The sequence below is a fragment of the Erpetoichthys calabaricus genome, chromosome 16 (assembly GCF_900747795.2).
Source record: "Erpetoichthys calabaricus chromosome 16, fErpCal1.3, whole genome shotgun sequence".
NCBI lineage: Eukaryota > Metazoa > Chordata > Cladistia > Polypteriformes > Polypteridae > Erpetoichthys > Erpetoichthys calabaricus.
Window position 1 is genome coordinate 88,335,587 of NC_041409.2, and position 27,703 is coordinate 88,363,289.

General features: G+C 40.7%; 1 protein-coding gene across 2 annotated transcripts in view; it reads right to left on the reverse strand.

Annotated features, from left to right (window-relative positions):
- Window positions 1-3,614: 3,614 nt before the first annotated feature.
- Window positions 3,615-27,703, reverse strand: part of tmem62 (transmembrane protein 62) — a 45,104-nt gene continuing 21,015 nt past the window's right edge. For both annotated transcript variants that reach the window (XM_028821753.2, XM_051919767.1), the window contains 8 exons: window positions 24,114-24,236; window positions 21,492-21,647; window positions 21,235-21,394; window positions 17,704-17,817; window positions 15,975-16,059; window positions 14,129-14,224; window positions 7,076-7,194; window positions 3,615-4,238 (listed from right to left, as the gene is read on the reverse strand). In XM_028821753.2, coding sequence (XP_028677586.2) covers window positions 3,933-4,238; window positions 7,076-7,194; window positions 14,129-14,224; window positions 15,975-16,059; window positions 17,704-17,817; window positions 21,235-21,394; window positions 21,492-21,647; window positions 24,114-24,236 — 1,159 coding nt within the window. In that variant the 3' untranslated portion in view covers window positions 3,615-3,932. The remainder of the gene's footprint in view (window positions 4,239-7,075; window positions 7,195-14,128; window positions 14,225-15,974; window positions 16,060-17,703; window positions 17,818-21,234; window positions 21,395-21,491; window positions 21,648-24,113; window positions 24,237-27,703) is intronic.

A 27,703-nucleotide genomic window follows, 5' to 3' on the forward strand; every position in this document is an offset into this window, starting at 1 on the left:
CAAGCAAACTGTGATTGCCTTTACTACACTATTGGCACGTAGACTTATCTTGCTCAACTGGAACAATCCTAGTCCACCACTGTTAAGTCGGTGGGTAACTGATGTTTTATACTACAGTGATCCCTCGCTATATCGCGCTTCGCCTTTCGCGGCTTCACTCTATCGCGGATTTTATATGTAAGCATATTTAAATATATATCGCGGATTTTTTGCTGGTTCGCGGATTTCTGAGGACAATGGGTCTTTTAATTTCTGGTACATGCTTCCTCAGTTGGTTTGCCCAGTTGATTTCATACAAGGGACGCTATTGGCAGATGACTGAGAAGCTACCCAACTTACTTTTCTCTTTGTCTCTCTTGCGCTTTCTCTGATCCTGACGTAGGGGGTGTGAGCAGGGGGGCTGTTCGCACACCTAGACGATACGGACGCTCGTCTAAAAATGCTGAAAGATTATCTTCACTTTGCTACCTTCTGTGCAGCTGCTTCCTGAAGCGACATGCTGCACGGTGCTTCGCATACTTAAAAGCCAAACAGCCCTATTGATTTTTGACTGTTTGCTTTCCTCTCTCTTTCTGACAGTCTCTGCTCCTGACACGCACTCCTTTGAAGAGGAAGATATGTTTGCATTCTTTTAATTGTGAGACAGAACTGTCATCTCTGTCTTGTCATGGAGCACAGTTTAAACTTTTGAAAAAGAGACAAATGTTTGTTTGCAGTGTTTGAATAACGTTCCTGTCTCTCTACAACCTCCTGTGTTTCTGCGCAAATCTGTGACCCAAGCATGACAATATAAAAATAACCATATAAACATACGGTTTCTACTTCGCGGATTTTCTTATTTCGCGGGTGGCTCTGGAACGCAACCCCCGCGATGGAGGAGGGATTACTGTATTTGAAATTGGAAAAAATCAAATTCTTAGAGGATTTAAAACGTGGTAGGATCTGATCAATAATATTTTAGAATAAGCACTTAATTGGGGAAAAGGATCTGTAAGGGCCATTTGCTAGTTATTAGGTTATGTTAATTCAATAGAAGTATTTTGTTAGATGTTTGCCTATATACCAGTGCATAGTCTATGGGAGGTCCTATTATGACCCCCCACAAGCTGAATTGAAATGGAATATTCGAACAATTTCTTGTCCCTCCGACTACTGATTAGTCTCAGTTGGTGACCTACCTTGGCATGGAGGGCACACAGTTTCACACCGTGCCCAGCTGTATGAAACGTAACGTGCTGAGCCGCACCTATAGAGCGTACCGAGTGTATAAAGTAAAGCACAAAGTAACTCATCCTCAAGGATAGAAAACGACTGAAGTTCAATAAGAAAAACTTAACTTTAATGACAACACATGCTTTCCTTTTTTGCCTTTTATTCTGCGTGTGTAACGACTTTTTTCTCTATTCTATTATAATACTGTTTTCTTTGAATTTTCACTAACCCTTTTTTTTAAAATGAACTTTATTGGACGGAGACATTTCTTTTGGTACGTGTCTGACTCGTGCTGATCCTGGCCTTAGCTACTTAGCAGCTACAGGATTCTCTTCCCTCTTTTCTACTCTTAGGGCTCGTTTGTACTTCACGCTCAGTACACGTATGCATCATGGCCGCCACGCGTTCCCAGCGTTCATTTGATGCGTCTTCTGAGCAGGTCCTCAGAAATTAACGTGACGCGTGCGCGAGTTGCAGTCCCAGCAAAAACTCGGGGGGGCGCAGTGTGATAAAAAAGTGTGACGTCAGAGTCTCTGTTTACTATCTCCGTGTGACAGAAAGTCGCTATGCGGATCCTACAGGGTCGATGTTTGATGAATGGTTCGATGTGGTGAAGCAAAATGCCGACATACAGATGAATTCGTAGTGCTTTTATATTCAAGCGTCGCATATTCCCGATCGTAATGACGCGATACATTTTAAAGGTCTCACATACCATCTTTTGTGCCGTCTTTTTTTTTGCAACTGCACAACAGCAACATAATGTACAGCGCTGTATTTGAGCCACAGAGAAAAAAAATTAAGGACATGGTGAAAACGTGTATTTTGTGATTAAAGTGGAAATGTTGGCTTTAATCTCGAAGTGTCCACTTTAACCTCATAGTTTACTTTATCATTTAAGCAGACCGTCATAAACGTCATCCCAGTTTTTAATCGCTACGAGCTTTTTGGACTTCCTCCTGACCTGACAGCAGCGGCAAGCAGCAATAGATCGCCACACAGAACACATTAAATTTATGATATTTCAACTCTGGAAATTTAGAATCTTTAGATTTATACTTAGTATCACTTTCATGATGAAATGCATTACGGTATGTATGTTACAGTTTACAGATAAATCGTTAATTTCGTTTAAATAATGAACACTGTTAATAATTTCACACATGGGGTGACACGGTGGCAGAGCGTTAGCACTGCTGTCTCGCAGGGAGTCACGTCGCTGGTGTTTCCTGCTGGGTTTCCACAGTGAGCTCCGGTTTCCTTCCAAAGATATGCAGATTTGGTGCCACTAAAATGACGCCAGTGTGTATGTGAGTGCTTGTATTCACCTTGCGATGAGCTGATGCCCTGTCCAGGGATTGTTTCTGCCTTGTGCCCAATGCTTGCTGGAATGGACACATCCCTGGATTGATGGATTTAATCATTAAACATCCTTTTCAGAGTCATTACGGTAAGGTGTCATCAGAATTTAATGGATGTTCTAGGCAATTCACAACACAGCGAAGCCGAACCTGTTCTCACCGTGATGATATCTCGCACTGCCACATGCTGGATTCCTCCAGATTTACATAAAGTACGCGCGCAAGTATAAACAGTAAAGCGCTTGCGTAGCAGGAGCGTCCGCTGGAGCATGCGTCACGTCACGTCACGTTGTGTCGCGTGAAGTATAAACCCAGCCTAAAAGTTTTACTCGGGCTGTTGGACTTCCTGTCTTTCTCTTGGGTGGGAGTTGAATTGAATTTAGTCTCGTTAAGTTTGACTTGTTTGCGTGTGGTGAGAAGTCAAATGCAATGACCCCTTTTATTGGCTAACTAGAAAGATTACAATATGCAAGCGTTCGAGGGCCCCTTCTTCAGGCAAGATACTTGCTTTTAATAAAATCAATAACAAATGATCTCCGCAAAACGGCCTAAATGACTTACAAATGTAAAACCCACAATAACTGATGGCACAAGTATTCACCCCCTGTAACCTCACAGGTGGCGCAGTGGTAGTGCTGCTGCTTTGCAGTAAGGAGACTGTGGAAGATTGTGGGTTCGCTTCCCGGTTCCTCCCTGTGTGGATAGCGCTTTGAGTACTGAGAAAAGCGCTATACAAAAGTAATGAATTATTATTATTAACGTGACACCTTGTGGGTATGTAGGTAATGTTACCTTTTGGTGGTCTATTTCAAAGTGAATTTGTAAATGTTTTATCTAATCTACTGATCTACAATGATCAGACCCCCTGATCAACAAGCTGTCAGGGACACTGTGCTTTCACAGTCTTCATCATGCCAGTCACCATTGGTATGAAGCAAATGTTACTCTCTACTCGTGAGACTTCTTTCATTTAATTATCCTTTGAGAACAAACAAATGAGGAAGTGTAGCTCAGGCAGTTATTTCACAAAATACAGCAAAGTGAGAGAAGGATCTCTTTATGATGCGGCCTACGTAGAAAAGTGACACTTTTTTTAAGAATTGCTTGCATCTGCTCAAAGTTTTTCCACTGACCTTTGTTCTTTTGTGTCCCATTGAGCAATGAATTCAAGTAGTCGTTTCCTTCTGTGCAAGATTTGGGTCACTATGAAGGAGTCCCTTCAGAATTATTGACCATATGCAGACATGCTCTGCGTAAAATTCAAGTATAGCTCATCTGTCTTCATAAAAATCACAAAATGGAAAAAAGGAATTAAGAACAAACTTCAAGATGTCAAAACAAAATACACTCAAGCAGCATTCAAGACACTGTGTCATTCGTTGTGTTTGGTAGTGTGCAGTTCCACGCTTTCAGAATTAGGAAGAGACTGAGCAGGAGAGCCCACAGGCGTACCGGGGACAGAAAGCACGCAGTCAGGCCGTATCTCTTCATCAGGGAGTAACAAGAGTAAGTCTGCCATACCAGAAGACCCAGCATGATCAGATTTACTGTCACAGCCCGTATGAGGCCGGTACTTCGAAAATGGGCGAGAAATCCAATCCCACTGTAGCGGTGATTCAGGCTCCAGCAGAGGTAACAGAGTACAGGCAGGTTGAAGAAAATCATCTGAAAAGGGGAATAGAAAGCACAATGAAAAACGGTGAATTTAAAAAGCTGTTGGTTTCAGAGTTTACGTTGTAATCTGGCTCCTCTCCTGCAAATGCACGTATTGTACACTACACAACTTTTCAAACAATCTGTATGCATAGCCTTCATTTAAGTAATTTTAAGAAAATCACAGAAAGTCATGGATAGTCACACCATACATCTGTGACTGGTAGTCGTGTATTATGACAACCCCAGCAACTCTCTCACTGAGCTCTTCAGCTGAGGTGAGGTCTTGTGTCAGTGAGAAATAGCAAGCAGAGGTACAGAGTATGTATATATATATATATATATATATATATATATATATATATATATATATATATATATATATATATATATCAGTGGCGGGCCGTCTGCTGGCCTAAAAATATCTGAATCACAAACTGATGTTAATTATATTTTGTCCATGAATATTTATTAAATAATTCCAAATAGTCTGTCCGCTTCCTTTCATAGCTTTTCCGATGGCTGTCCTGCTTCCAGACATGTATTTTCGTATTAAAGCTTTTAACCAATCACATCATTTAACCAGCCATCATTTGTTGCCAGGCAGGGTCAAAGTCAAAGAAGTCTGCCAGGAGGCCTTCACAATCCGTTCTGCAGGCCCTCTAACACAAAATAAATGTCGATTAAACCGTTGCTTCAACTAATCAGATTTTGAGTTGGTGTCACTAGGGCCCTCTAGCAGGCGTACGGCAACATCACCGTATTCAGACCCGTTGATTGGATAGGATGGTATAATATAAAAATCTGAATGAGAGCATCATGGGGCAGCTGTACACATTGGTATGTTTGGCGGTGACCATTCCCGTGTCCACTGCTTCTGTCGAGCGGACATTTTCAGCCCTAAAGCGAATTAAAACTTATGCCAGAAATACGACAGGGCAGGTTTGACTTTCAGCATTAGCTTCGATGGCGATAGAAAGGGACTTCGTGATGGAACTGAAGCGCACGGATAATCTGTACGACAGAGTAATTGAACTGTTTTTGAGGAAAGAGAGGAGGATGGATTTTGTTTACAAATAATCCGAATTTTTGGTGAGTAAAATGTTGAGATTTTCCTAAATAATATTGTAAGTTTATGAGTTATTATTGATGTTTTTTATGTGTGTCGCAAGCTGTAGCTGCAGTAGAAAGGAACTTGTTCACCCCTGGTTTGTCTGTTCAATAAAGGCATTTATTGTGGCTATAGGAGTTATCTATCTGCAATGCAACGGCTCTTTATACTGTATTTCTGCATATTAAGATGGTTTTTATAACCATAAATTAGTTTTTGAGGAGCGGGTTGATTCAGACAGAGCACTACTGAAGGCCTGGGTGTGAAATGCATGGTCCGCCACTGATATATATATATATAAAATCCAACGTCTGTCTGTCCGCTTTTCACAAGAGAACTACTTCACAGATTGAGATCGGGTTTTTTTCTATAATTTGCTTGAACATTATGGTTGATTTTGTGACTTCTCTCATCGCGCTATCAGTTCAGTTGTGGCACCGGTTTATTTGCACAAATCCAAGAAACTGGCTGTGCATAAATCTTAACAAGCTGGAGGTGACTACCAGTTGTGTATTCTGACACACCCAGCGACTCACACATAACGGTCTACGACTCGACCCTTAAGTCTATGTTCACATTTCAAGGCCTTAATGTGACACAAATCTGATGTTTTCAAGGCTGTGTGGACTCAGAAATCCAATCTTTTCAAGTCAGATTTGAGTCGCTTTCATATGTGGTTCTAGATCAGATATGTAACGTATTTGTGGCTAGGCATCATGAAGAAGAATGTTTTTTGCCTATGCGCATGACCTGAGCACCTGAGCACAGGCAGCACAGCTGAACAACAATGGAGGAGAGCTACAGCTGTTACAGCAGTCACGGTCCCGCCACTGCTGGCTCTTTTCTCATTGGTGCAGTAGTCCCAACAATAGCAGTGTAGCAAAAGCTAGCCATCTGCCTTTTTTTTGCCTTCTTGACCTAATCATGTGTAGCTGATGAACTGTTTGCTGTCCTACATGGCAAAACGCGATTGATACATTCCCTAGCTACTAGCGTGTCCATTTTGTCGGTTTTAATACCATGACTCATTTCTCAAATATGATGTTTTTTTGTTGTTGGTGACACAAATGACTTGTGCACAAATATCTATGTGTGCATGTATACCGTTTTAGGGTAAAGATGCGTCCACATTACAATTAGTTACAGCAGGTCATTTGTACTTATGAATGTGAACTATCAAGATAGGCAAATCAGATCCAAGCAAAAAAATCAGAACTTCGGAATGCTCCTTGTAATGTGAATGTAGCCTACATCTTGGGAGTGGTCTCAGTGCGTGTTTGAATTGAGAACTCTCCAGGGTACACAATGCACGTAATGTAGCTATGGAGAATAAGGAATGACAGAGTTTTGGATCTGGCAAAACAGTGTCTCATCTGCACAATGGTTCATGTTTGTAATACCACAACAAAATGAAAATTAGGTCGAGAGTGGAGCTGAACTCACCATATCTGGAAAGTACCGGTTCTGTCATGTGGAACGTTACTTACTGTCAGAAAAAGTGCTGAGTTCACAAGACACTGGAAAGTCAGCAAGTGGTCAATTCATAGTCATGTAATCTGACATCCTCTCCGACAACAAGAACAGCCACTGCAGTCCAGTACTGTATGACTAGAAGTTATGTAATGTGCCACTGACTTTAGGCAGTCAATGCTCCCGAGCAACATATTTTCTAATAAAAAATGAACATGAAGGAGACTGCATAACACAATGTCTCAAAAGCCAATGAAAGATACCTCACCTGCAGAATACCCACAAAATAAGTTAAGATTCCCTCCAAGACATAGCCATCAAGGAGCACACCAAAGGAGAAACATGCCCCAATGTGGCCATCAATCATTTCGCAGATAAACCAGGGACCTGAAAACAGACAAAACACAAGAAAGGTGAGGACATACCAGCGGCCGTTTAGCTCCAGCAGCTCAGTAAAAGTAAATGCCAGTTCTAATAGTTCAGTACATTTACAACATAAGTCAACAAAACTGTCCTATAAAAACTGTGGGTTGCAATGTCCCTTTTAATTCAAAACTCAGTAGATTAATTGTAGTTTCATATACCTGAAAATGAGTTAGAAAAGATGCAATGATATAAAAACATTCAGGTGCATTTGGAGACTTACATAAATGTTTTTGGAAGTGGGAACATTGTTAGTTTTTATTTATTTCTTCAAAGACAGATAGAGATATTTTTGTAAGAGTTATACGAAAAAAATGACAGTGACAATATAACATAATTACTAGGGATGTTCTGTTTGCATTTTTTAGGGCCAATACCAATCATCAATTTCAAGTTAGCAGAACAGTACAATTCAAAACTGATTCTAATTAGGTTTCTTTACCGTTTTAAATTTTTATACTAAGCTCCTGCTTAACTAGCCATGTAGAAGCCTCGTGGTCTAAAGCAGTGCTCCGCAACCTTTTCTCACCTACGACACACCAAAGTTCTTCCTAGAATTTCCGCGGCACGTCAAAACCTATAATATTTGGCTGTTGCGTAGCTGGGGTTGGGGGGATGGGTTTGGGCGGTCCGCTCCGAGCGCCAGCTATTTAGGGGCGTCCAAACTACTGCAGTTTCCTTTTTTTTGTTCCTTGAGGAGGCGCAAAAAAAAATTTCTTTCAGCTTTGGGGCGTCAAATTTTTCACCGCCCCGGGCAACATGATCTCCAGCTACCCCACTGACATATAGATATTAATTTAATACAAATTTTACAATAAATTTTCATTTTTTATTATAAGTATACATTTATTATAAGTATACATACATAAAAACTATACTATATTTACTTTTATGCAATCTTAATAATTATTATAACATAATGACTGATTAATGTGATACCTGCGCTTGTTTCAATGAACACAAAAGTTTTATATTCGGCTCAATATTTGTCAGCGCAACCCGAAGTTCTTGGTCAAGATCTTTTAAGCATGACCGCTTATCATTTTTAATTAACACAAGAGTTGTTTGTCTTTTTTGGCGTAACTGGGATGGTTTGAATTTAGATGGCGATTTAGTTTACTGGGTGCCATTGCCTCGTTTGATAGCTGATCGCCGCAAATGATGCATTGTGGCTTTGGAGCCGTTTCGTCACCACACCACGAGAATCCATATCGAATGTAGTCTTCGTTGTACTTCCTTTTCACAATCTTATTTGTTTTTTTTGCAACACTTGTGCTGGGTTCTTCATCATCTGTACGTGAAGACGAATCTTTTCCACGTAAATATTTATCCATATTTAAAGGGGTATAAAACTAAATATGAATCACACGAAGAACGTTAACCATACACAATTCAGCAACACAACTAATAGTAATGAATGATAACTACTGTCGCAAGACGAGTGAATGCGACGTAGCACGACTAATACGTCGGCTTGAATTGAATCTAGGTGAGGACACGGAGCGCTCTGGCTATCAAAGCATACTACGGAGTTGTCTGGCGACTACGTAGGGTCTACGTCGTAGGCGACAGGCGATGGGATTTATTATTTCAGAGAAATGACACATAAAATTATTAAACCTTTAAAAGGCCATTTACGCGAATATTTCATTGCACGTATTCTAATTATTGTGTTTCTAAGGAGGACCGTTGAAATATTATTTAGTTAGAAAATTGTCTTATTTGACCGCGTCACACCTGTATCGGCTCAAGGCACACCAGGGTGCCGTGGCACACCGGTTGCGGAGCACTGGCCTAAAGTAAAGTGGTGTTTTCACAATTAAACAGCAGACCACAAGTGCTATCTTTTAATTTTTTATTAACAAAATTAAATTCTGTAGGTGTATTATTTAGTGACCATAACCCACACTAAAAATAAATAATTGTAATACTTCTGTTTAGGTACTACAAACTTGCATCTATATACTCATTTACTCTTATGAAGCAAGGTTATGTATGGTTATATAGCACAACGTTTAGGTTATATAACACAATGTTTATTAGGTTATAGAGCAGAATGTTTAGGTTATATAGCACAGTGTGTGGAGTACAAGTCACAGGAGGTTCTGCTCAAGCTTTATAACACACTGGTGAGGCCTCATCTGGAGTACTGTGTGTAGTTTGGGTCTCCAGGCTACAAAAAGGACATAACAGCACTGGAGAAGGTCCAGAGAAGAGCGACTAGGCTGATTCAGGGCTACAGGGGATGAGTTATGAGGAAAGATTAAAAGAGCTGAGTCTTTACAGTTTAAGGTAAAGGAGATTAAGAGGAGACCTGACTGAAGTATTTAAAATTATGAAGGCTGGAGAAAAAAAACAAAATCTGCAGGGGTTCAGAGACCATGAGACCATCCAGCCACCACTGGGAGTTCTACCTAACATAAATGATCTCAATCAGTCCTCATGGTTTTCAGGCTTCATGTGTAAGAATTAGATGATGATGGCCTTCAATCCATCAATGCAGGGACTGCACAGTGCTTTGATCACAGTTCCATATCACTGCACTAAGAGCCCACTTTTGTTTTGCAAATGTATGGTTTGGCCTGCTACACCCCCCACTCAGTCAGATAAAGGCATCGCCCACCCTGCTGCAGTCCTCACAGTTCAAAAGTCTGTGCTGAAGTGTTTATTTAACGATATGTTTGTAAGGAATTTTATAGGTAATGAAATACAGTGATTTGAAATACATACATTTCAAGTGTGTTCCGTGTATCTATGTAAATATAGAATGACAGTGGAAATGTGAGGCAAGAAATGCTGATCACACCGCGAAAACAAAATGTTTTCATATGTTATAGTAATAACGACAGAATTTTGACGTGAAGTGTAGGATGTGTTAAGACTGAAGCCCAAATATCCAATAAACACTTTCATAAAAGGTGTAACAAGTATGCTTTTATTCAAGAATAAAACCGAAGAAAAAGAAATTGCTCAACTGACATGTTGCTGGATTCCAATTATCAATTGGTACAAAGTAAAAGACGTCCACATACGTGTGTGTGTTTGCGAGTGTCATTTTCAACCAGTTGTCACAGTGGTAATGCTGCTCTGTTTCAGATCTCCACGGATGGCGCAGTGGAAAAACTACTGCTTAGCAACCTCAAGGTAAGAGGTTCGACTCTCACGTTGTCCTTGTATTTAGCACTTTGAGAAGTTAGCTACTATTATTATTATTATTATTATTATTACATAATAAAAGCATACATTTGATGTGAGTCTGTCTGTAACATCCTGTTTAAATTTATGGCACTTGTAAAAGTTAGTCCTGAAGGGAAAAAAGCAGCATAAATCTGAAACGTAGCAGCATTACCACTGAGACGACCACCTAATGACTTTCCTGCACAATTTCACATTCTCAAAATATCACATTAACATGCTGCCTGACCACACCGGAGCTGTACAAATATTTTACAGGTACAGTGTGATCAGCCGCAACCTCCGATTATTTTTTTTTCCTTCCAGGTGTTGGAACTTCCAAGCATTGTACTTCCATGTGAGTGCTCACCGGCTCATTGGCTCAATTGGCCTCAAATGCACACACGCCTGCCCCTACAATTTAAGACAAAAATCAAACTCTTTTGGTTTTGTTGGGGAGAGCCACAGACTGGCTGGTCTGAGTCGTTGACCGAGAGAGTCAGGCCTCTTTGGCAGTGTCTTAAATTGTTTTGAGTCCTACCTGGCAGGTAGAAAATTCTTTGTTAGGTAATTATACTTCAAAGACCCCTGATATTCTATATGGTGTTCAACAAGAATCTCTCCTCGGTCTGCTGCTCTTTTCGATCTACATGCTTCCGTTAGGTCAGATTATCTCGGGGCATATTGTAAGCTACCACAGCTATGCTGATGAGACACACCTGAATTTATCAATAGCGCCTGATGACCCCGACTCTCTTGATTCACTAACACAATGTCTTACTTGTGTTTCTGAATGGATGGTAGTAATTTTCTTAACTCTTTTAGGGCGGATGTCGACTTTTGTCGACAGGAGGGGTTGAAGGCTAATGTCAACAAAAGTCGACATCCAGGGATAGGGGGCGACAATCAGCTGTTAATGGCAACAAATCTCACTGTCACGTCACAGGCATTCCCTCTGTGCTTGGAGGAATTCTAGACTCGTTGACTCGGCAACTAAACCTTGCGTGTGCGTGAGTTGCAAAATGTAAACAATGGCAAGATGGCACCGACATGTGAAAAGGCAGCGAAGCAAGTGCAGAAAAGAAAACACTCGGCAGGCGATGTTTTGCGCATTATCGCGGAGTCGGACTCTTGATTTTTCAGAATCGGATTTTATTGGCAGTGATCAGGAGATCGAACAAGAGAGTGAGAAGCAGGCATCAGCTGATCAGACACCAGCTGATGCCGCGCCAGCGGATCTGCTGCCAGTTGAGTGCCTTCGCGCAGCCGATGCATCAAAAGCAAGGTTCGCATGGGATAAATACACAGACATTGATCCGTTGAGAGCCGATCTGGCTACCGGAGTTTACAAGACGGCATGGCTTGCTGTTGGACATGACAGATCACCAGCTGCTGTACTTCAGGCTGCTCTCTCCTGATGCTGCTTTTCAGCTACTGTCAGACGAGACAAACAGGTAGGCAGAGATTTTTTTTGAATCACGGGCTGTGTTTGCATCGCATTCTCGTTTTTCAAAGTGGAAACCCACAACGAAAGACGAGATGAAGCGCGCTGTGGCATTACAAATAGAGATGGGACAGAACTGGTGATATAACTTCAGGGAGCATTGGTCCAAACGTGTTTTGTCCCCTGGTGGCTTAGGTACGTGCTGCTGCAAAGTTTTATTCACTTCTGTAATAAACAGAAGCAAATCCCATGGGGTGAGCCAGGCTATAATGCCATACATAAAGTTCATAAAGTTTCAGAAGATGAAAAGAGGTGACAATACGGTTTTCATGCAGGCAGAAAACTTGGTAGCAGTGGCATGGCACGATGGCAAATGGGTGACTTGTCTCTCTACAGTACACACTAACAATATATGTTAGAAAGTGCAGCAACAGACAACTGAAAAATAGGCACCAAAGCAACACATATTGTAAGGAGTGCAATGTGGCAATGACTGAAATTGGCTGCTTTGAGCGAGATCAGACTTTGCTGTGTAAAATGTATGTGATATGTATGTGAAATCATAGAGTATGCAGGCTCATACAACATGCAAGACAGTAACATTTGTCAAAAGTAAATATTTTTTGTTGATTTGATGTGTTAAACAATTGCTTTGTGTTCTTTTTTAAAAAATGTTAGTTTTTGGAAAAATATTCAGCCCTGGGAGAAAAGAAACAAAAAAAAAAATTAGGCCTAAAAGAGTTAAATAAGGAGAAGACAAAGATTTTAGTGATTGGCAAAAATGGATATAAAGAGGGTATTAGAAATAAACTTGATCCATTAGGATTAAAAGTGAAGACGGAGGTAAACAATTCAGGGGTAAGTATTGACTCTGACCTGAATTTTAAATCACATAGATTACTAGGACAGCATTTTTTCACTTAAGAAATATTGCAAAAGTTAGACCTCTTATATCATTGCAAGATGCTGAGAAATTAGTTCACGCTTTTGTTTTCAGTCGGCTAGATTACTGTCCTGTGGTGGGTTGGCACCCTGCCCAGGATTGGTTCCCTACCTTGTGCCCTGTGTTGGCTGGGATTGGCTCCAGCAGACCCCCGTGACCCTGTGTTCGGATTCAGCGGGTTGGAAAATGGATGGTTACATTACTGTCACTCACTCCTCTCAGGACCACCCAAAAAAGACATAAATCGATTGCAACGAGTGCAGAAAGAGCTGCCAGAATCTTAACTAGGAAAAGAAAATCCGAGCACATCACACCAGTTTTGATGTCACTACATTGGTTACCTGTGTCATTTAGAATTGACTTGAAAATACTGCTTATGTTTACAAAGCTTTAAATAATTTAATTGTAATAAGTCCATCCTATATTTCAGAATGTCTCTCACCTTACACTCCTAATCGTAACCTTAGATCTTCAAATGAGTGTGATTATAATCCCAAGAGCTAAACTTAAAAGAAGTGGTGAGACAGCATTCTGTTGTTATACACCTAAAATCTGGGATAGCTTACTGATAGAAACTCGCCAGGCTAATCCTGTGAAGCACTTTGAAAAGCTGCTGAAAACACATTACTTTAACATGGCTTTGTCATAGCTTCATTTTAGTTTAATCCTGATACTCTGTATACGCATTTAATTATCATTATCATTCATGGAGGCTCCGAAATCCGTACTAACCTCTACTTTCTCTGCTGTACGTTTTCCGCTTTTCTGTGGTGCCAATCTGTGCCACGACCTCCTGATCAGGGTATCATGATGTCCCTACATTGATGGATTAAAGGCCAGAAGTCCACATGACTATCATCATCAAGTTCTTCCATGAGAACCCTGAATACCATGAGGACTGATTGAGATCATTGATGTTAGGTAGAATGCCTAGTGGAGGCTGGGCGGTCTCGTGGCATTGGAACCCCTGCAGATTTTGTTTTTTTTTTTTTTCCTCCATCCGTCTGGAGTTTTTTTTTTTTCTGCCCTCAAAGGCCATCGGACCTTACTTTTATTCTATGTTAATTAATATTGCCTAATTTTATTTTGAATTATACTTTTTTCTCTTTCTTCATCTTGTAAAGCACTTTGAGCTACATCATTTGTATGAAAATGTACTATAGAAATAAATGTTGCTGATGTTGGGCATGTCAAAATACACGCAAGGAATGTGTTTTTTTTTCTGTTACTTCAGATTAGTGCTTCCATAAGTTCAATGTTTAAACTGCTACCAATGAATCATCTCTACCAATTTTCAGTCCACATAAACACATTTTAATTTAGTAAAGCAGTCTTACCAAATGCAGTCCAGACATTCAGCAGGAGGCAGCTATAGTAAAACCAGTTTGTCTTACTAAAGAAATGGAGAGATAGTCTTGCTTGGGAAAATAAAGCTGGAAAAATAAAAAAAGAACTTTGATGTTGAATGAATGGGAGCATGGGAAATTAGAATGACTACCACCACACATGAATACAGTTAGGTCCATAATATTTGGACAGAGACCACTTTTTTCTCATTTTGGTTTTGTACATTACCACAACGAATTTTAAATGAAACAACTCCGATGCAGTTGAAGTGCAGACTTTCAGCTTTAATTCAGTGGGGTGAACAAAACGATTGCATAAAAATGTGAGGCAACTAAAGCATTTTTGAACACAATCCCTTCATTTCAGGGGCTCAAAAGTAATTGGACAATTGACTCAAAGGCTATTTCATGGGCAGGTGTGGGCAAGTCCGTCGTTATGTCATTATCAATTAAGCAGATAAAAGGCCTGGAGTTGATCTGAGGTGTGGTGCTTGGATGTGGAAGATTTTGCTGTGAACAGACAACATGTGGTCAAAGGAGCTCTCCATGCAGGTGACAGAAGCCATCCTTAAGCTGCGAAAACAGAAAAAACCCATCTGAGAAATTGCTACAATATTACGAGTGGCAAAATCTACAGTTTGGTACATCCTGAGAAAGAAAGCAAGCACTGGTGAACTCAGCAACGCAAAAAGACCTGGACGTCCACGGAAGACATCAGTGGTGGATGATCGCAGAATCATTTCCATGGTGAAGAGAAACCCCTTCACAACAGCCAACCAAGTGAACAACACTCTCCAGGGGGTCGGCGTATCGATATCCAAGTCTACCATAAAGAGAAGACTGCATGAAAGTAAATACAGAGGGTGCACTGCAAGGTGCAAGCCACTCATAATCCTCAAGAATAGAAAGGCGAGATTGGACTTTGCTAAAGAACATCTAAAAAAGCCAGCACAGTTCTGGAAAAAGATTCTTTGGACAGATGAAACCAAGATCAACCTCTACCAGAATGATGGCAAGAAAAAAGTATGGAGAAGGCGTGGAACAGCTCATTATCCAAAGCATAGCACACCATCTGTAAAACACGGTGGAGGGAGGCAGTGTGATGGCTGCCAGTGGCACTGGGACACTAGTGTTTATTGATGATGTGACACAGGACAGAAGCAGCCGAATAAATTCTGAGGTGTTCAGAGACATACTGTCTGCTCAAATCCAGCTAAATACAGTCAAATTGATTGGGTGGTGTTTCATGATACAGATGGACAATGACCCAAAACATACAGCCAAAGCAACCCAGGAGTTTATTAAAGCAAAGAAGTGGAAAATTCTTGAATGGCCAAGTCAGTCACCTGATCTTAACCCAATTGAGCAGGCATTTCACTTGTTGAAGACTAAACTTCAGACAGAAAGGCCCACAAACAAACAGCAACTGAAAGCCACTGCAGTAAAGGCCTGGCAGAGCATTAAAAAGGAGGAAACCCAACATCTGGTGATGTCCAGGAGTTCAAGACTTCAGGCTGTCATTGCTGTCCAGCAAAGGGTTTTCAACCAAGTATTAGAAATGAACATTTTATTCCCAGTTATTTCATTTGTCCAATTACTTTTGAGCTGAAATGAAGGGATTGTGTTCAAAAAATGCTTTAGTTACCTGACATTTTTATGCAATCGTTTTGTTCACCCCACTGAATTAAAGCTGAAAGTCAACTGCATCTGAGTTGTTTCATTTAAAACTCATTGTGGTAATGTACAGAACCAAAATTAGAAAAAAGGTGTCTCTGTCCAAATATTTATGGACCTAACTGTAAGTGCACTAACTAAACAAAATCAAAACTCGTCGTACCTTGAGGTGCAGGCCGCCTCACATATCTGAAGGTAACAATAACAGCAATGTTAAACAGTGTCAGGAACACAAAGAGCACTCTAGCCTGTAACCAAACAGAACAAATGCTGCTTTTATCACATTACAAGGAATGGGTGGCTCATCAGTTGTTTGGCAAAAAGTTAACAAAATTTGATTTTTTTTCCTCCTCTCAATTAAAAAAAAAAAATTTAAAAGGACTTCAACAAATGAATGTCAATAAATGACATTTACAGTATCTGTTTTTTGTCAAAGCCATGTAATGTCATGCGCTGATTTACGGCCAATCAAGTTGAGGCAATATGTACTTACAGCTGAGAGCCATAGGAAAACAATACGGTTGCAGTGTTCTAGAAATTGCCAAAACTAACCATAGTAATAAGTCTTTCATCATTATTATTATTATTATTATTATTATTATTATTATTATTTCACAGGTCTCTAATGTTTTCTGATTCTTGGAAGGCCCTTTAAGATATATTTTGATGGTCTGTTGTTCCACGTGGGTATTTCTTATGCATTCAGTCTGCATGCCTTTCTTACACCAGTGTTTCTCAACCTTTATGATTCCACAACCTAGTTTTTCCTTTTTAAAATATATTTCTAGCAATAACTGCAGCTTGTCCCATTGACAAAAGAAGTATAATCAAGGGTCCTCTTGGTGAAACAAACTCACTTAGAAATGAGAAAATGTATCAGACAGTGCGGCCGATTTATTAGATTCCCATCGTGAACTAATGATGGCAACCCGTGGTGGCTGTGAGGCTAAGGATCTGCACTGCTGGTATCCAGAAGGTTGCCGGTTCAACTCTCCATTACTGCCAAAAAGAGATCCTACTCTGCCAGGCGCTTGAGCAAGGTCCTTAACCTGCAAATGCTCCAAGGGCACCGTACAATGGCTGACCCTGCACTCTGACCCCATGCGGAATGTGAAAACTAACGAATTCCTAATACAAGAAACTGTATAAGGAGAAATAAAAAAAAGAATCCGCAACCCAGTGGTTGGGAAATAAGGCCTTACACGGATACTCTATCCTAGCACTTAAATTATGCGTACTAATCTGTACACTTTGTGACAGACATCCAGCCAATTAGACATATGGCCAAATGACCAGGCCGAAACGTAGCCATAAGTCAGCGCATGACTGTATTGATCTTTGATACATTAGAAGCTCCTTTTGTTGTCATTAAGTGGCACATCCTTCAAGAAGTCCCTAATTTTATTCTCTGGCCCTGAAGAATAGTGCTAAACATGGCATTTAAAACTAAATCTTAGTGTCAATTTAAGTTATTTAGTACTTTTGTGAAAACCGAGGAGGACTACACAGAAAAGCTTAAATATATATTTAAAAAAGAAAGTAGGTATGGCCCATGAGATTCATATCAGATACATTTATTTCATTCAGTAAACCACAGACAGGATTAACAGCAAGAGACAAAGGCAATGTAATATACTGTAACACTACTGATTTCTCTGAAAGGATAAAACTGTAAGGGTGTACCTTGACATCCATCCAACAACCAATTCCACAGAGCACACCAGTTCATTAACTCTCCTGGAGTGGATGTGCAGTAGTGTTGTACACAGCGCCACAGCGCCGCCTACACGTGAATCATTTGATAAAGGCCTCTCTGCTTCCCCTTAAAGTGAACGGTCTAATATAGTAATATAAAATGTTATAATAAAACTATACAATTAAAATAATCTTACTATAATATAATGATCAGTCAGTAGGATGAAAGACTGCATTAACCCAAAACTTAGAGACACATCCTCCTCAAGAGAAAACTCATGCCTGGCCACAGCTGACCTTCCTGCAGCATCCTAGGAAAGTGAGACAAAGGTTAGACTGATAAAGTGACTTTTATGAACACACAGTATACAAGCTGTAACTGTAACAAGACTTGGCAAAACAACGCTGTCTGGCCAGAGCTGTGCGGATGTTCAGAGACCCCACTTATCCTGCCTCTGAACTCTTTTCCCTCATGCCCTCAAGCAGAAGGTACCACAGCCTGAAATGTAGAACTACCAGGTTTAAGAACAGTTTTTTTCCTACTGCCGTTCGTCTTTTAAATGAAGCATTTTAGTATTTTATTGTAGGTACTTTAATTCAGAATTTTAGGTATTTTCAATTTAGACTTTTATGCACCTCTAATCAGAATTTTGTACATTTTTAATCAGAATCTTTCTGCACTTTTAATCAGAATGTAATTGATTCTAACTATATGTGTTTATTAATGTCTTGTGCATCATCTTTTCATTCTGCAGCACATCTCGGATGTTCTGCTGAATGACAAAGTTGAATTGAATTGATTGAATTGTAAACATAAATATACAGTATACTGTACAGTATATATTTAAGCACATTCACATAAAATATATATATATATATATATATATATATATATATATATATATATATATGGCGGCACGGTGGCGCAGTGGTAGCGCTGCTGCCTCGCAGTTAGGAGACCCGGGTTTGCTTCCCGGGTCCTCCCTGCGTGGAGTTTGCATGTTCTCCCCGTGTTTGCGTGGGTTTCCTCCGGGCGCTCCGGTTTCCTCCCACAGTCCAAAGACATGCAGGTTAGGTAGATTGGTGATTCTAAATTGTCCCTAGTGTGTGCTTGGTGTGTGGGTGTGTTTGTGTGTGTCCTGCGGTGGGTTGGCACCCCGCCCGGGATTGGTTCCCTGCCTTGTGCCCTGTGTTGGCTGGGATTGGCTCCAGCAGACCCCCGTGACCCTGTGTTTGGATTCAGCGGGTTGGAAAATGGATGGATATATATATATATATATATATATATATATATATATATATATATATATATATATATATATATATATATATATGGTTGAAATAGTTTACTGTCAAATAAATGCAAAGAGTACACGACACGTGTTTCGCCCTCATTCTGGGCTCACCAGGTGTACACACTCCACTGCACTCCCTCTCGGGAATCGAACCTATATACACACATACATATACTGAGGATCCCATGCTGTCACTCTTCAGAGGAGAGTCAAAGGGAAGCACAACTTGTAGTTGACCACCTTAAATACCTTTATATCTCATGATTGGACACACCTGTCTATGAAGTTCAAGGCTTAACGAGCTCATCAACCAATTTGGTGTTCCAAGTAATCAGCATTGAGCAGTGACAGGCATTCAAATCAGCACAATGACAAGGGGACCCACATTTGTGCACAGCCAGTTTTTCACATTTGATTTAATTTCATACAACTAAATACTGCGTCACTAAAAATCTTTGTTTGGAAAACACCGCAGTACTCAGATGTTCCTGGGAAAAGAAAGACAGACCACTGTTATCTTTTTTGTTGAAAGGAGAGTCCATTATTATGCAGGCTGAGAGGGATTCCCAAACTTTTTCATATGACTGTATATATGACCCCCGTGACCCTGTAGTTAGGATATAGCAGGTTGGATAATGGATGGATGGATACACATACACATACGCACACACACACACACAGTGCCTTCCATAATGTTTGGGACAGAGACACATTTTTCCTTGATTTACTTCTTCACTCCATAGTTTATTATAACAAATCAAACAATTCAGATGTTATTAATGTGAGCATCACAGACTTTCATTTCACAGTATTTGCATACATTTTGGCCACACTGTGTAGAAATGACAACACTTTTTCTATATGGCCCCCCCATCTCAGAACACCATAGTGTGTGAGACAGCAAGACATGTGCCTTCTTATATTCTCACATTGTCACACTCACTGTTGCACACAGGTGTGTGAGAAACAGCAAGATGCACAGCTCGCTCTAACATACAGTAGCATTAGAAAAATAAGTCGCAATGTGTTCTCGCTGCATCTTGTCCACCTTGTCATGAGAAGAATCAAGCTACATGCCTCTCATATGATCACTTCCATCTTACTCTCAGCATGACTTGTACAAGAGGCTATTTCTGTATCTACTGTAGCGTTGTTACCATACACAGATATGCTACAATTAATGTGCTTTTCATTTGTGGATTTTTACTGTATATAATAATAGTAGTAGTAGTACTGTCACATGCACAGAGTACAGCAATGGACACAATGAAAAACAAGTGCATTCTGCTTTAAGGACAACATTAGGGTTGTCTAGGGACGTGTCACAGTATTATGTCATTACAGGAATCGACATGACTTGCAGTCAGAATTTAACAACTGCAGTTGCTGATTATCCATCCATCCATCCATTTTCCAACCCGCTGAATCCGAACACAGGGTCACGGGGGGTCTGCTGGAGCCAATCCCAGTCAACACAGGGCACAAGGCAGGAAACAATCCCAGGCAGGGTGCCAACCCACCGCAGGACACACACAAACACACCCACACACCAAGCACACACTAGGGCCAATTTAGAATCGCCAATCCACCTAACCTGCATGTCTTTGGACTGTGGGAGGAAACCGGAGCGCCCGGAGGAAACCCACGCAGACACGGGGAGAACATGCAAACTCCACACAGGGAGGACCCGGGAAGCGAACCCTGGTCCCCAGGTCTCCCAACTGCGAGGCAGCAGCGCTACCCACTGCACCACCGTGCCGCCTTGCTGATTATCTTTACCTCTAAAGTTGTCAAATTTTATAATTAGGAATTACACATTGTGATTAAAATGGTTAAAATTAAATATGCCACAGAGTTGCTTTATTTTGGCAGCCAGTGAACTTGTATAACATGGGGGGAAAAAAGAGTAGCATTGCACAACACAAAATCTATAGCCGATATGATAAACACAAAACATCAATCAGATATCTCTGCTGTGTCCAAAGTTCAATGAGCGTCACCTGCGTTTCCGCAGTCCAAATCACTTTCTCATCTTTATTTCTGGCAGCCATCATTTTTCGTCATTATGTTGTTTCACTGTGTGCCTTGTCTGTCCAGTTGAGTGCTCATTGAATGTTAACTCTTGCAGAATCAACAGCCTACCTCTACAACTTGCTACTCACTATGAGAAAAAACAGACCAGCTTGGTTTTCCTGTAGTGAGTTAAAGAGCATTGTAGAGGATGTTAAAAACAGTATGACTGAATTGCTGGGGATGTCACCATAAGTGAGTGCCATAGGCACACTGCGACGATCTATAACTTTCTAAGACTTTCTAAGATTATGCCAATAAAGGCCAAGACTGACAATCATAGGCAAAATCACATCATGTTAAACTAGGCACAGATTCAAAACATATTTAAGAAGCAACTCTGAATCTTCCGGCACCACTTACCTCCACTTTAACTTCAATATAATGCAGTCCCTTGATATAGCTTTTCGGATCCCATTTTAGAGTAAATAGAGACTTGTTCACTTGCTGGGCATTTCCCATACTTTTTCCATCAATTTCTACATGCACAGCAGTTATTGGTGCTTCTGAAAATGCCAGGACCCTCAGAGGAAATGCAAAATAAAATTACATGGTTGCTTTAACCTAATCCTGGAGATGATCTGTTTGGGTGATCATACTACTGAAGTATTATTTATTACCTGATGTGTGTAGAGTTCTGGATTTTTCCTAGTGGCTCTACCACAGGATTGGAGTACAAAGCTGACTTAGGGTTGGTGATAAGGACTGCTGGCCACTCTTCAAAGTTCAAGTCTGCAAAGCTGAATAGGTCGTGATCAAAAGCCAAGATACGATATCTATTTTGGAAACAAAGAAGACCAAAAACAGGATTTGTTAGTAACAGAAAGTTCTCATATTTGATAATAATCTATATATATATAAAAGCCAAATAGAACTGACTCACTCATGACAAAATCTCCCGAACCATGAGGACTTGGGAATTTGGAATGTAGGTTACCGTTGGCCCATAGGTGCTCGCTAAGAAACGTTTTTAAAAATTTTGTGGTCCAAGTGGGAAATTTCTTATAGTTTTTTAGACTTGTTTGTACGTCTTTCCGCTTTTTACGCGAGAACTACTTAAAGGATTTAGATCGGATTTTTTTCTGTAATTTGCTTGAACATTCCGTTGATTTTGCGACTTTCTCATCGCGCTAAGTATTATAGTTCGCTTGTGGTACCGATTTATTAGCACGAAACCGAGAGAGACTCATCGGGCTTCGGGGTCGGAGCCCTCCTCACTCACGCATCTGCCTTGGGGCGTAACCTTAACTCCACTCAGTTAGCGAACGAGAGAACTACTTGACGGATTTAGATCGGGTTTTTTTCTATAATTTGCTTGAACATTCTGTTGATGTTGCGACTTTCTCATCGCGCTAAGTATTATAGTTCGCTTGCATTACCAATATATTAGCGCAAATCCGAGAGAGACTCATTGGGCTGCGGGGCCCTCCTCACTCACGCGACTGCCTCGGGGTGTAACCTTACCTCCGCTAAGCTAGCGAACGGGAGAAGTACTTAATGGATTTAGACCTTTTTTTTTTTCTATAACTTGCTTGAACAATCCAGTTGATTTTGCAACTTCTCTCAATGCGCTAAGAATCATAGTTCGCTTGCAGGAACGATATATATTCATGCTAATCTGAAACAGAGGCTGCGGGCCAAGAGGACGGGGAAGAGTGACGTCAGGAGAAGAGATTGGCTGGGCCCTCCTCATTGTCCTGTTTCACTACTACGCAGGCGAAGCCGCAGGGGATGGCTAGTACAGTTTCATTTTGGTTTTGTAAAATTCAAACAATCTAATCGTTTTCTTTCATTGATTTACATTCAAAGCCTTTAAATGAAAAGCCAGATTTCTTTATCACAGCACAATTCAAACGTCATGCTAAACTAGGCACAGATTCAAAACATATTTAACAAGCAACTCTGACACTACTCTACATCTTCCGGCACCACTTACCTCCACTTTAACTTCAATATAATGCAGTCCCTTGATATAGCTTTTCGGATCCCATTTTAGAGTAAATAGAGACTTGTTCACATGTTTGGCATTTCCCATACTTTCTCCATCAATTTCTACATGCACAGCAGTTATTGTGCAGTACTTCCACTGCATTGACTTCATGTTGGACTCTGGATCTCTGTGATAGACCCAAGCCTCATCCCCAGTCACCAAAGAATGAAAAAAATCACTTGGTTTTCACAGAGCATCTCCAAGTTCTCCTGACAGCACTAGAGCCTCATGGCTTTCTGACATGGCGTCAGCATTCTCGCAACCCATGTTGCACTGAACTTTGACATGCCCAACTTTTCATGAATTATTTTCCAAACCGTACCTGTCGAGATGCCATTTCTTCAGCTATTTGGGAACCCTTAATTCATCTCTCTAACAAAATTAAATCCTTGACTTTCTTGCACATCTCTGTGAAAGTTGCTTCTATAGGCCATCCAGTGTGAGGGCCATCTTCAATGGACTCTTTGCCCCACTTAAACTCTTAATCCAAAATTTTACTTTGTCGAAAAATGAGGCAGACTCACCATTAACTGCAGTCATGTGTTCACTGATCTCCTTTGGCTTTATCCCTTCTTAGGTGAGAAATTTTATCACTGAACGTTGCTACAAATCTAGCATTTTCTGGCTTGATTACGAGGACTCTCCTGACATCCTGTCTCTTTGAATGTTAAGACTCGCACTGAGCCACAACTGTCCATGAGTAACTTTGAGACCTGTCACAACATGGCCTGATTTGTTTCAACACGCTTGCTTATTTCTTTCATACTCAGATAAATTACTGAACATCCCTTGTATCTCAACGAAAAGTCAACTGTCTTGACAAATTTCCTTCAAGAATACGTTTGCCACATTTCAAGAAATGTTCATCCAACGGAAGGCAAGGTGTTTATTGCAGACAGACATGGGCTATAGGTTCTTTATGCACTATCTGGGACCGTTCCTAAGAAACTGGATGATTACTTCTGGATTCAACTGCTTTTGTGTGAATATTGTAAGTGTAAACTCTGACATGCGCCTCTACAAAACCATATGTACTTCTGCATCTCCAAATCAATAATCCACAATTGACAAGAGAGTTTCTAATGAGTAAATAAGAAAGACTTTCATCACCCACTACTACTTTCACTTATACAACCACCTTACTTTAATTAGATGTAAATTAAATATTTTAATCTATGCTCTTCTTGAAAATGACACAGTCTGAGTGCACTGAGAAATACATTTAAAAAAAGAAAATACAAAAACTATTGACCTCCTATTGTCCATCCAATCTCCAAGCTCTAGTTCCAGGGTACCTTGTGAGTGACGGCTGTGTAGAACTGGCATTAGGCCTCGAAATGTGTGGAGGTGTCCACAAAGATATGCCACTGCTGAGCTGAAATACAGAAAGATGTATTTAACCACAAACTGAACAGGGTATTGAATAATTAATATGAAACTTCACATCTACAACTTTGGCAAAATGTGATTCACTAAAAATCAAAAAATATCTTCCAGCTCATAAATTGCTAAAGTACAAAACAGAGTCTGTTAGTCAATTTTACTTTCTACTATTTGATCTTGTCAATCAATTTTTACGGACCTGATTTTGTGAGGGATTACAGTCCTAAAGCTTGAGATACAGTAATAAAACCCTGTGGTTTTTCTGATGTCTTTGGATTTTATCTGAGTATTTCACAGTCAAAAATAGAAATAAAGCAGGGTGTTCCCATTGAAGTCCCAGTCTGGCCTAGCAATAAGCCATAAGGAGGATATAGCAACATTAACACAAGACCACACAATTCTTAGTGATGGATGGACACATATTAGGGTAGCCCCATGGGACAATGACTGTCTTCCATCATTTTCTACTTATTTTCTCCCAAGCCTAACATAAATACCTTAATTTGCTCATGCTTGCATCACAGGCTTATATAATAATGTTGCTGGAAGATCCCACGTCAAGGTTTCCAACCAAGTGAATAAGACTGCCCATAGTCTAGGGTTTCCCTGAAGATTACGGTATTAAGTCTGCCCGTCCATGACCCCTAATCATAAGGTTCTTATCAATGATGACCATCAGTTACTTCTCAGAAAGGCTTGAAAATTTTCTTATCTATCTTTTGAAAGACAGGAATTTATGAGTGTCCAAATTTTTTCTCAGCAAGTGCCCATGCCAAGAGGGCGTTCATGTTGGTGATTAAAAGAGCCTGTGAGATGGGTTTGCTTCTTTTGTAACCAACTTGAGTTAAGTTGTTTTATATCTCAGGAAATATGATGTACAATGACCTGAAGCAAGCACTTGAAGCTACCGATAATTTTCAAGCCACTGCAACTTTCTATAATGATGGCCACTTCTGTGCTTTTGTTTTGTTTTTCTATAATGCTGTTTCACTTCTGCTTACTGTATTCTAGCTGCCGGCTGCAAGATATTTTTTAAAGACTTCTGTCATTCCTGTGGTGATTTACCAGAATTACTAATTGACCATTAGATGTACCTCTCTATCCTTCAAAGTTAATTATAATTGTTCATTTCTTACAAGCATTTGTTTAATCCAAATAAATTTCATCCAAAAAAAAAAAAAAACACTAATGTCACAAACAACACAAGGCTATATTTGTATTCATATTACTAACCGAAGGTTATGGACGCAGGGCGCATCGAAGCGCATGCGCACTGCAACGAGCCCGCCCATAGCTAACAACACAGCCACAGAAAACACACCCGCTAGACAAATGAAGCGCATGAAACAGCTCCCAGGCAGAGGAGTCACGGCTCAAAAACGAAACAGCTCAACTAACGGAAATACAAATCCGAGCCCATAGCTAACAACACAGCCACAGAGAAAACAAAAACGAAACGATTCAGCGCATATGTGAATCGCATTACAGTATTACAGTACAGAATCCCCAGACGTCCAGCGGCGCCCGCCCCAGAGTCAAACGCAGCGGCTTCCCAAAATGCGGCGGCTTTCCAGAGTCAGTAGGTGGCGCCCAAACAGCATGGATAAAAACAATGAACGAAGGCGCCTACACAAAGACACCGCTTTAGTTCAAATGGGGTTATTGAATTAAATGGAAACTTTACCATGCCTACGACCTGTGAACTAAACCTGAGGTAAAGCGTGCACGCCAGGTTGTACAGCCACCCGGACGCGACCGGCCACACCACCGCATATACGACGACACAGCCATAAAAAAACAAAAACGAGACTGCATGAAGAAAAACAATAACAGAAACGCATTGAAATGAACTGTCCCAGGACGCACCCACCCTCCATGATATTTCATCACGCACCCGCTTCCCCCCTGGGAATGGCCCATACTGCTTTCGCGTGTGTTGTCAAATATTGCATCGGATTGGAACAGTGCACCCTGAGCCAGATCACCACCGCAAATGTGCCCAAATGTACGTGTTACATCTAGATGACGCAGTACATCAACCACAGAGCTAATAATGAGAAACTTAGCTGAAGTCATAAACAATCACCCATTAGCAAACTCTATAAAAATGCTAAGAACAGGATCCGAGACAATACAATGTTCCCACCGTTTAAGAAGTGACAATTGTGTTTCAAAGTGATGACGGTGAACCTCCGTTTCACCGCGATATTGTCATGCATTTACGTCCTGATGGAAACAAGGCGCCTACAACGCGCTTCTGAAACACCACAACCACATGAGTCGCGGCTCCAAAAAGAAACCGCTTTAGTACAAATATGTTTATTTAATTAAATGACATTTCCCAGGATGCACCCACCCTCCATGAGGTGATTGCCATTCTTGGATTTGCGATTCTTTCGAGAATCGCGGGCTTGCTGGTTTTATATACTATAAGAAGGTAACCGCCTCAAATCAATTAATGTGATTTATACAGCACAAATTATGTAAACTAGAGTATAAACAGGTTAGGGAATCTACACAGAACAACAAACTTTACAGCTCAGTTCCACTGGCATTGCTATTATATCTGAGCTTGGCAACTGAAATTCAGGCTATGTCCACACTACTAATTTTTCATATAAAAATAGAGTTTTTAAATGAAAACAATCTTCGTCTGCACTTGCATTTTCACATGTATCTCTGCCCAAAGTAAAATGACTGAAAACACATACGACATAGCCATTCACATACTACACTCGACATGCGCGATTCATTGGAAACAGGTAGAGGTTGTGTCTTTCTTGAACAGATGGTTACGCCACTGGTAACAGGATTTATCACAAAAATGTAGCAAATGGTGAATGATTTGCCTTATGTACATGTATGCAGCATTTAAACTGTGCAAAATCTAATTTAGATGCATACAGGTAAGCAACACGACACGCACCATGGAAAGTATCTTTTCTATATGCGCTCTATTGGAAAATGGATTTCTGCCATGAAGGGTGACCAATCAGCGAATCAGACATTGTAATGAGCAGGATCCAATCAATCAAGCGCCATGTAAGCACGAACCAATCAGAGTGAGTATTTTCAAAACTCTGTATTTCCACCCATCCACTTTATAACATCCATCCATCCATCCATTTTCCAACCCGCTGAATCCAAACACAGGGTCATGGGGTCTGCTGGAGCCAATCCCAGCCAACACAGGGCACAAGGCAGGGAACCAATCCTGGGCAGGGTGCCAACACACCGCAGGACACACACAAACACACCCACACACCAAGCACACACTAGGGCCAATTTAGAATCACCAATCCACCTAACCTGCATGTCTTTGGACTGTGGGAGGAAACCGGAGCGCCCGGAGGAAACCCACGCAGACACGGGGAGAACATGCAAACTCCACGCAGGGAGGACCCGGGAAGCGAACCCAGGTCCCCAGATCTCCCAACTGCGAGGCAGCAGCGCTACCCA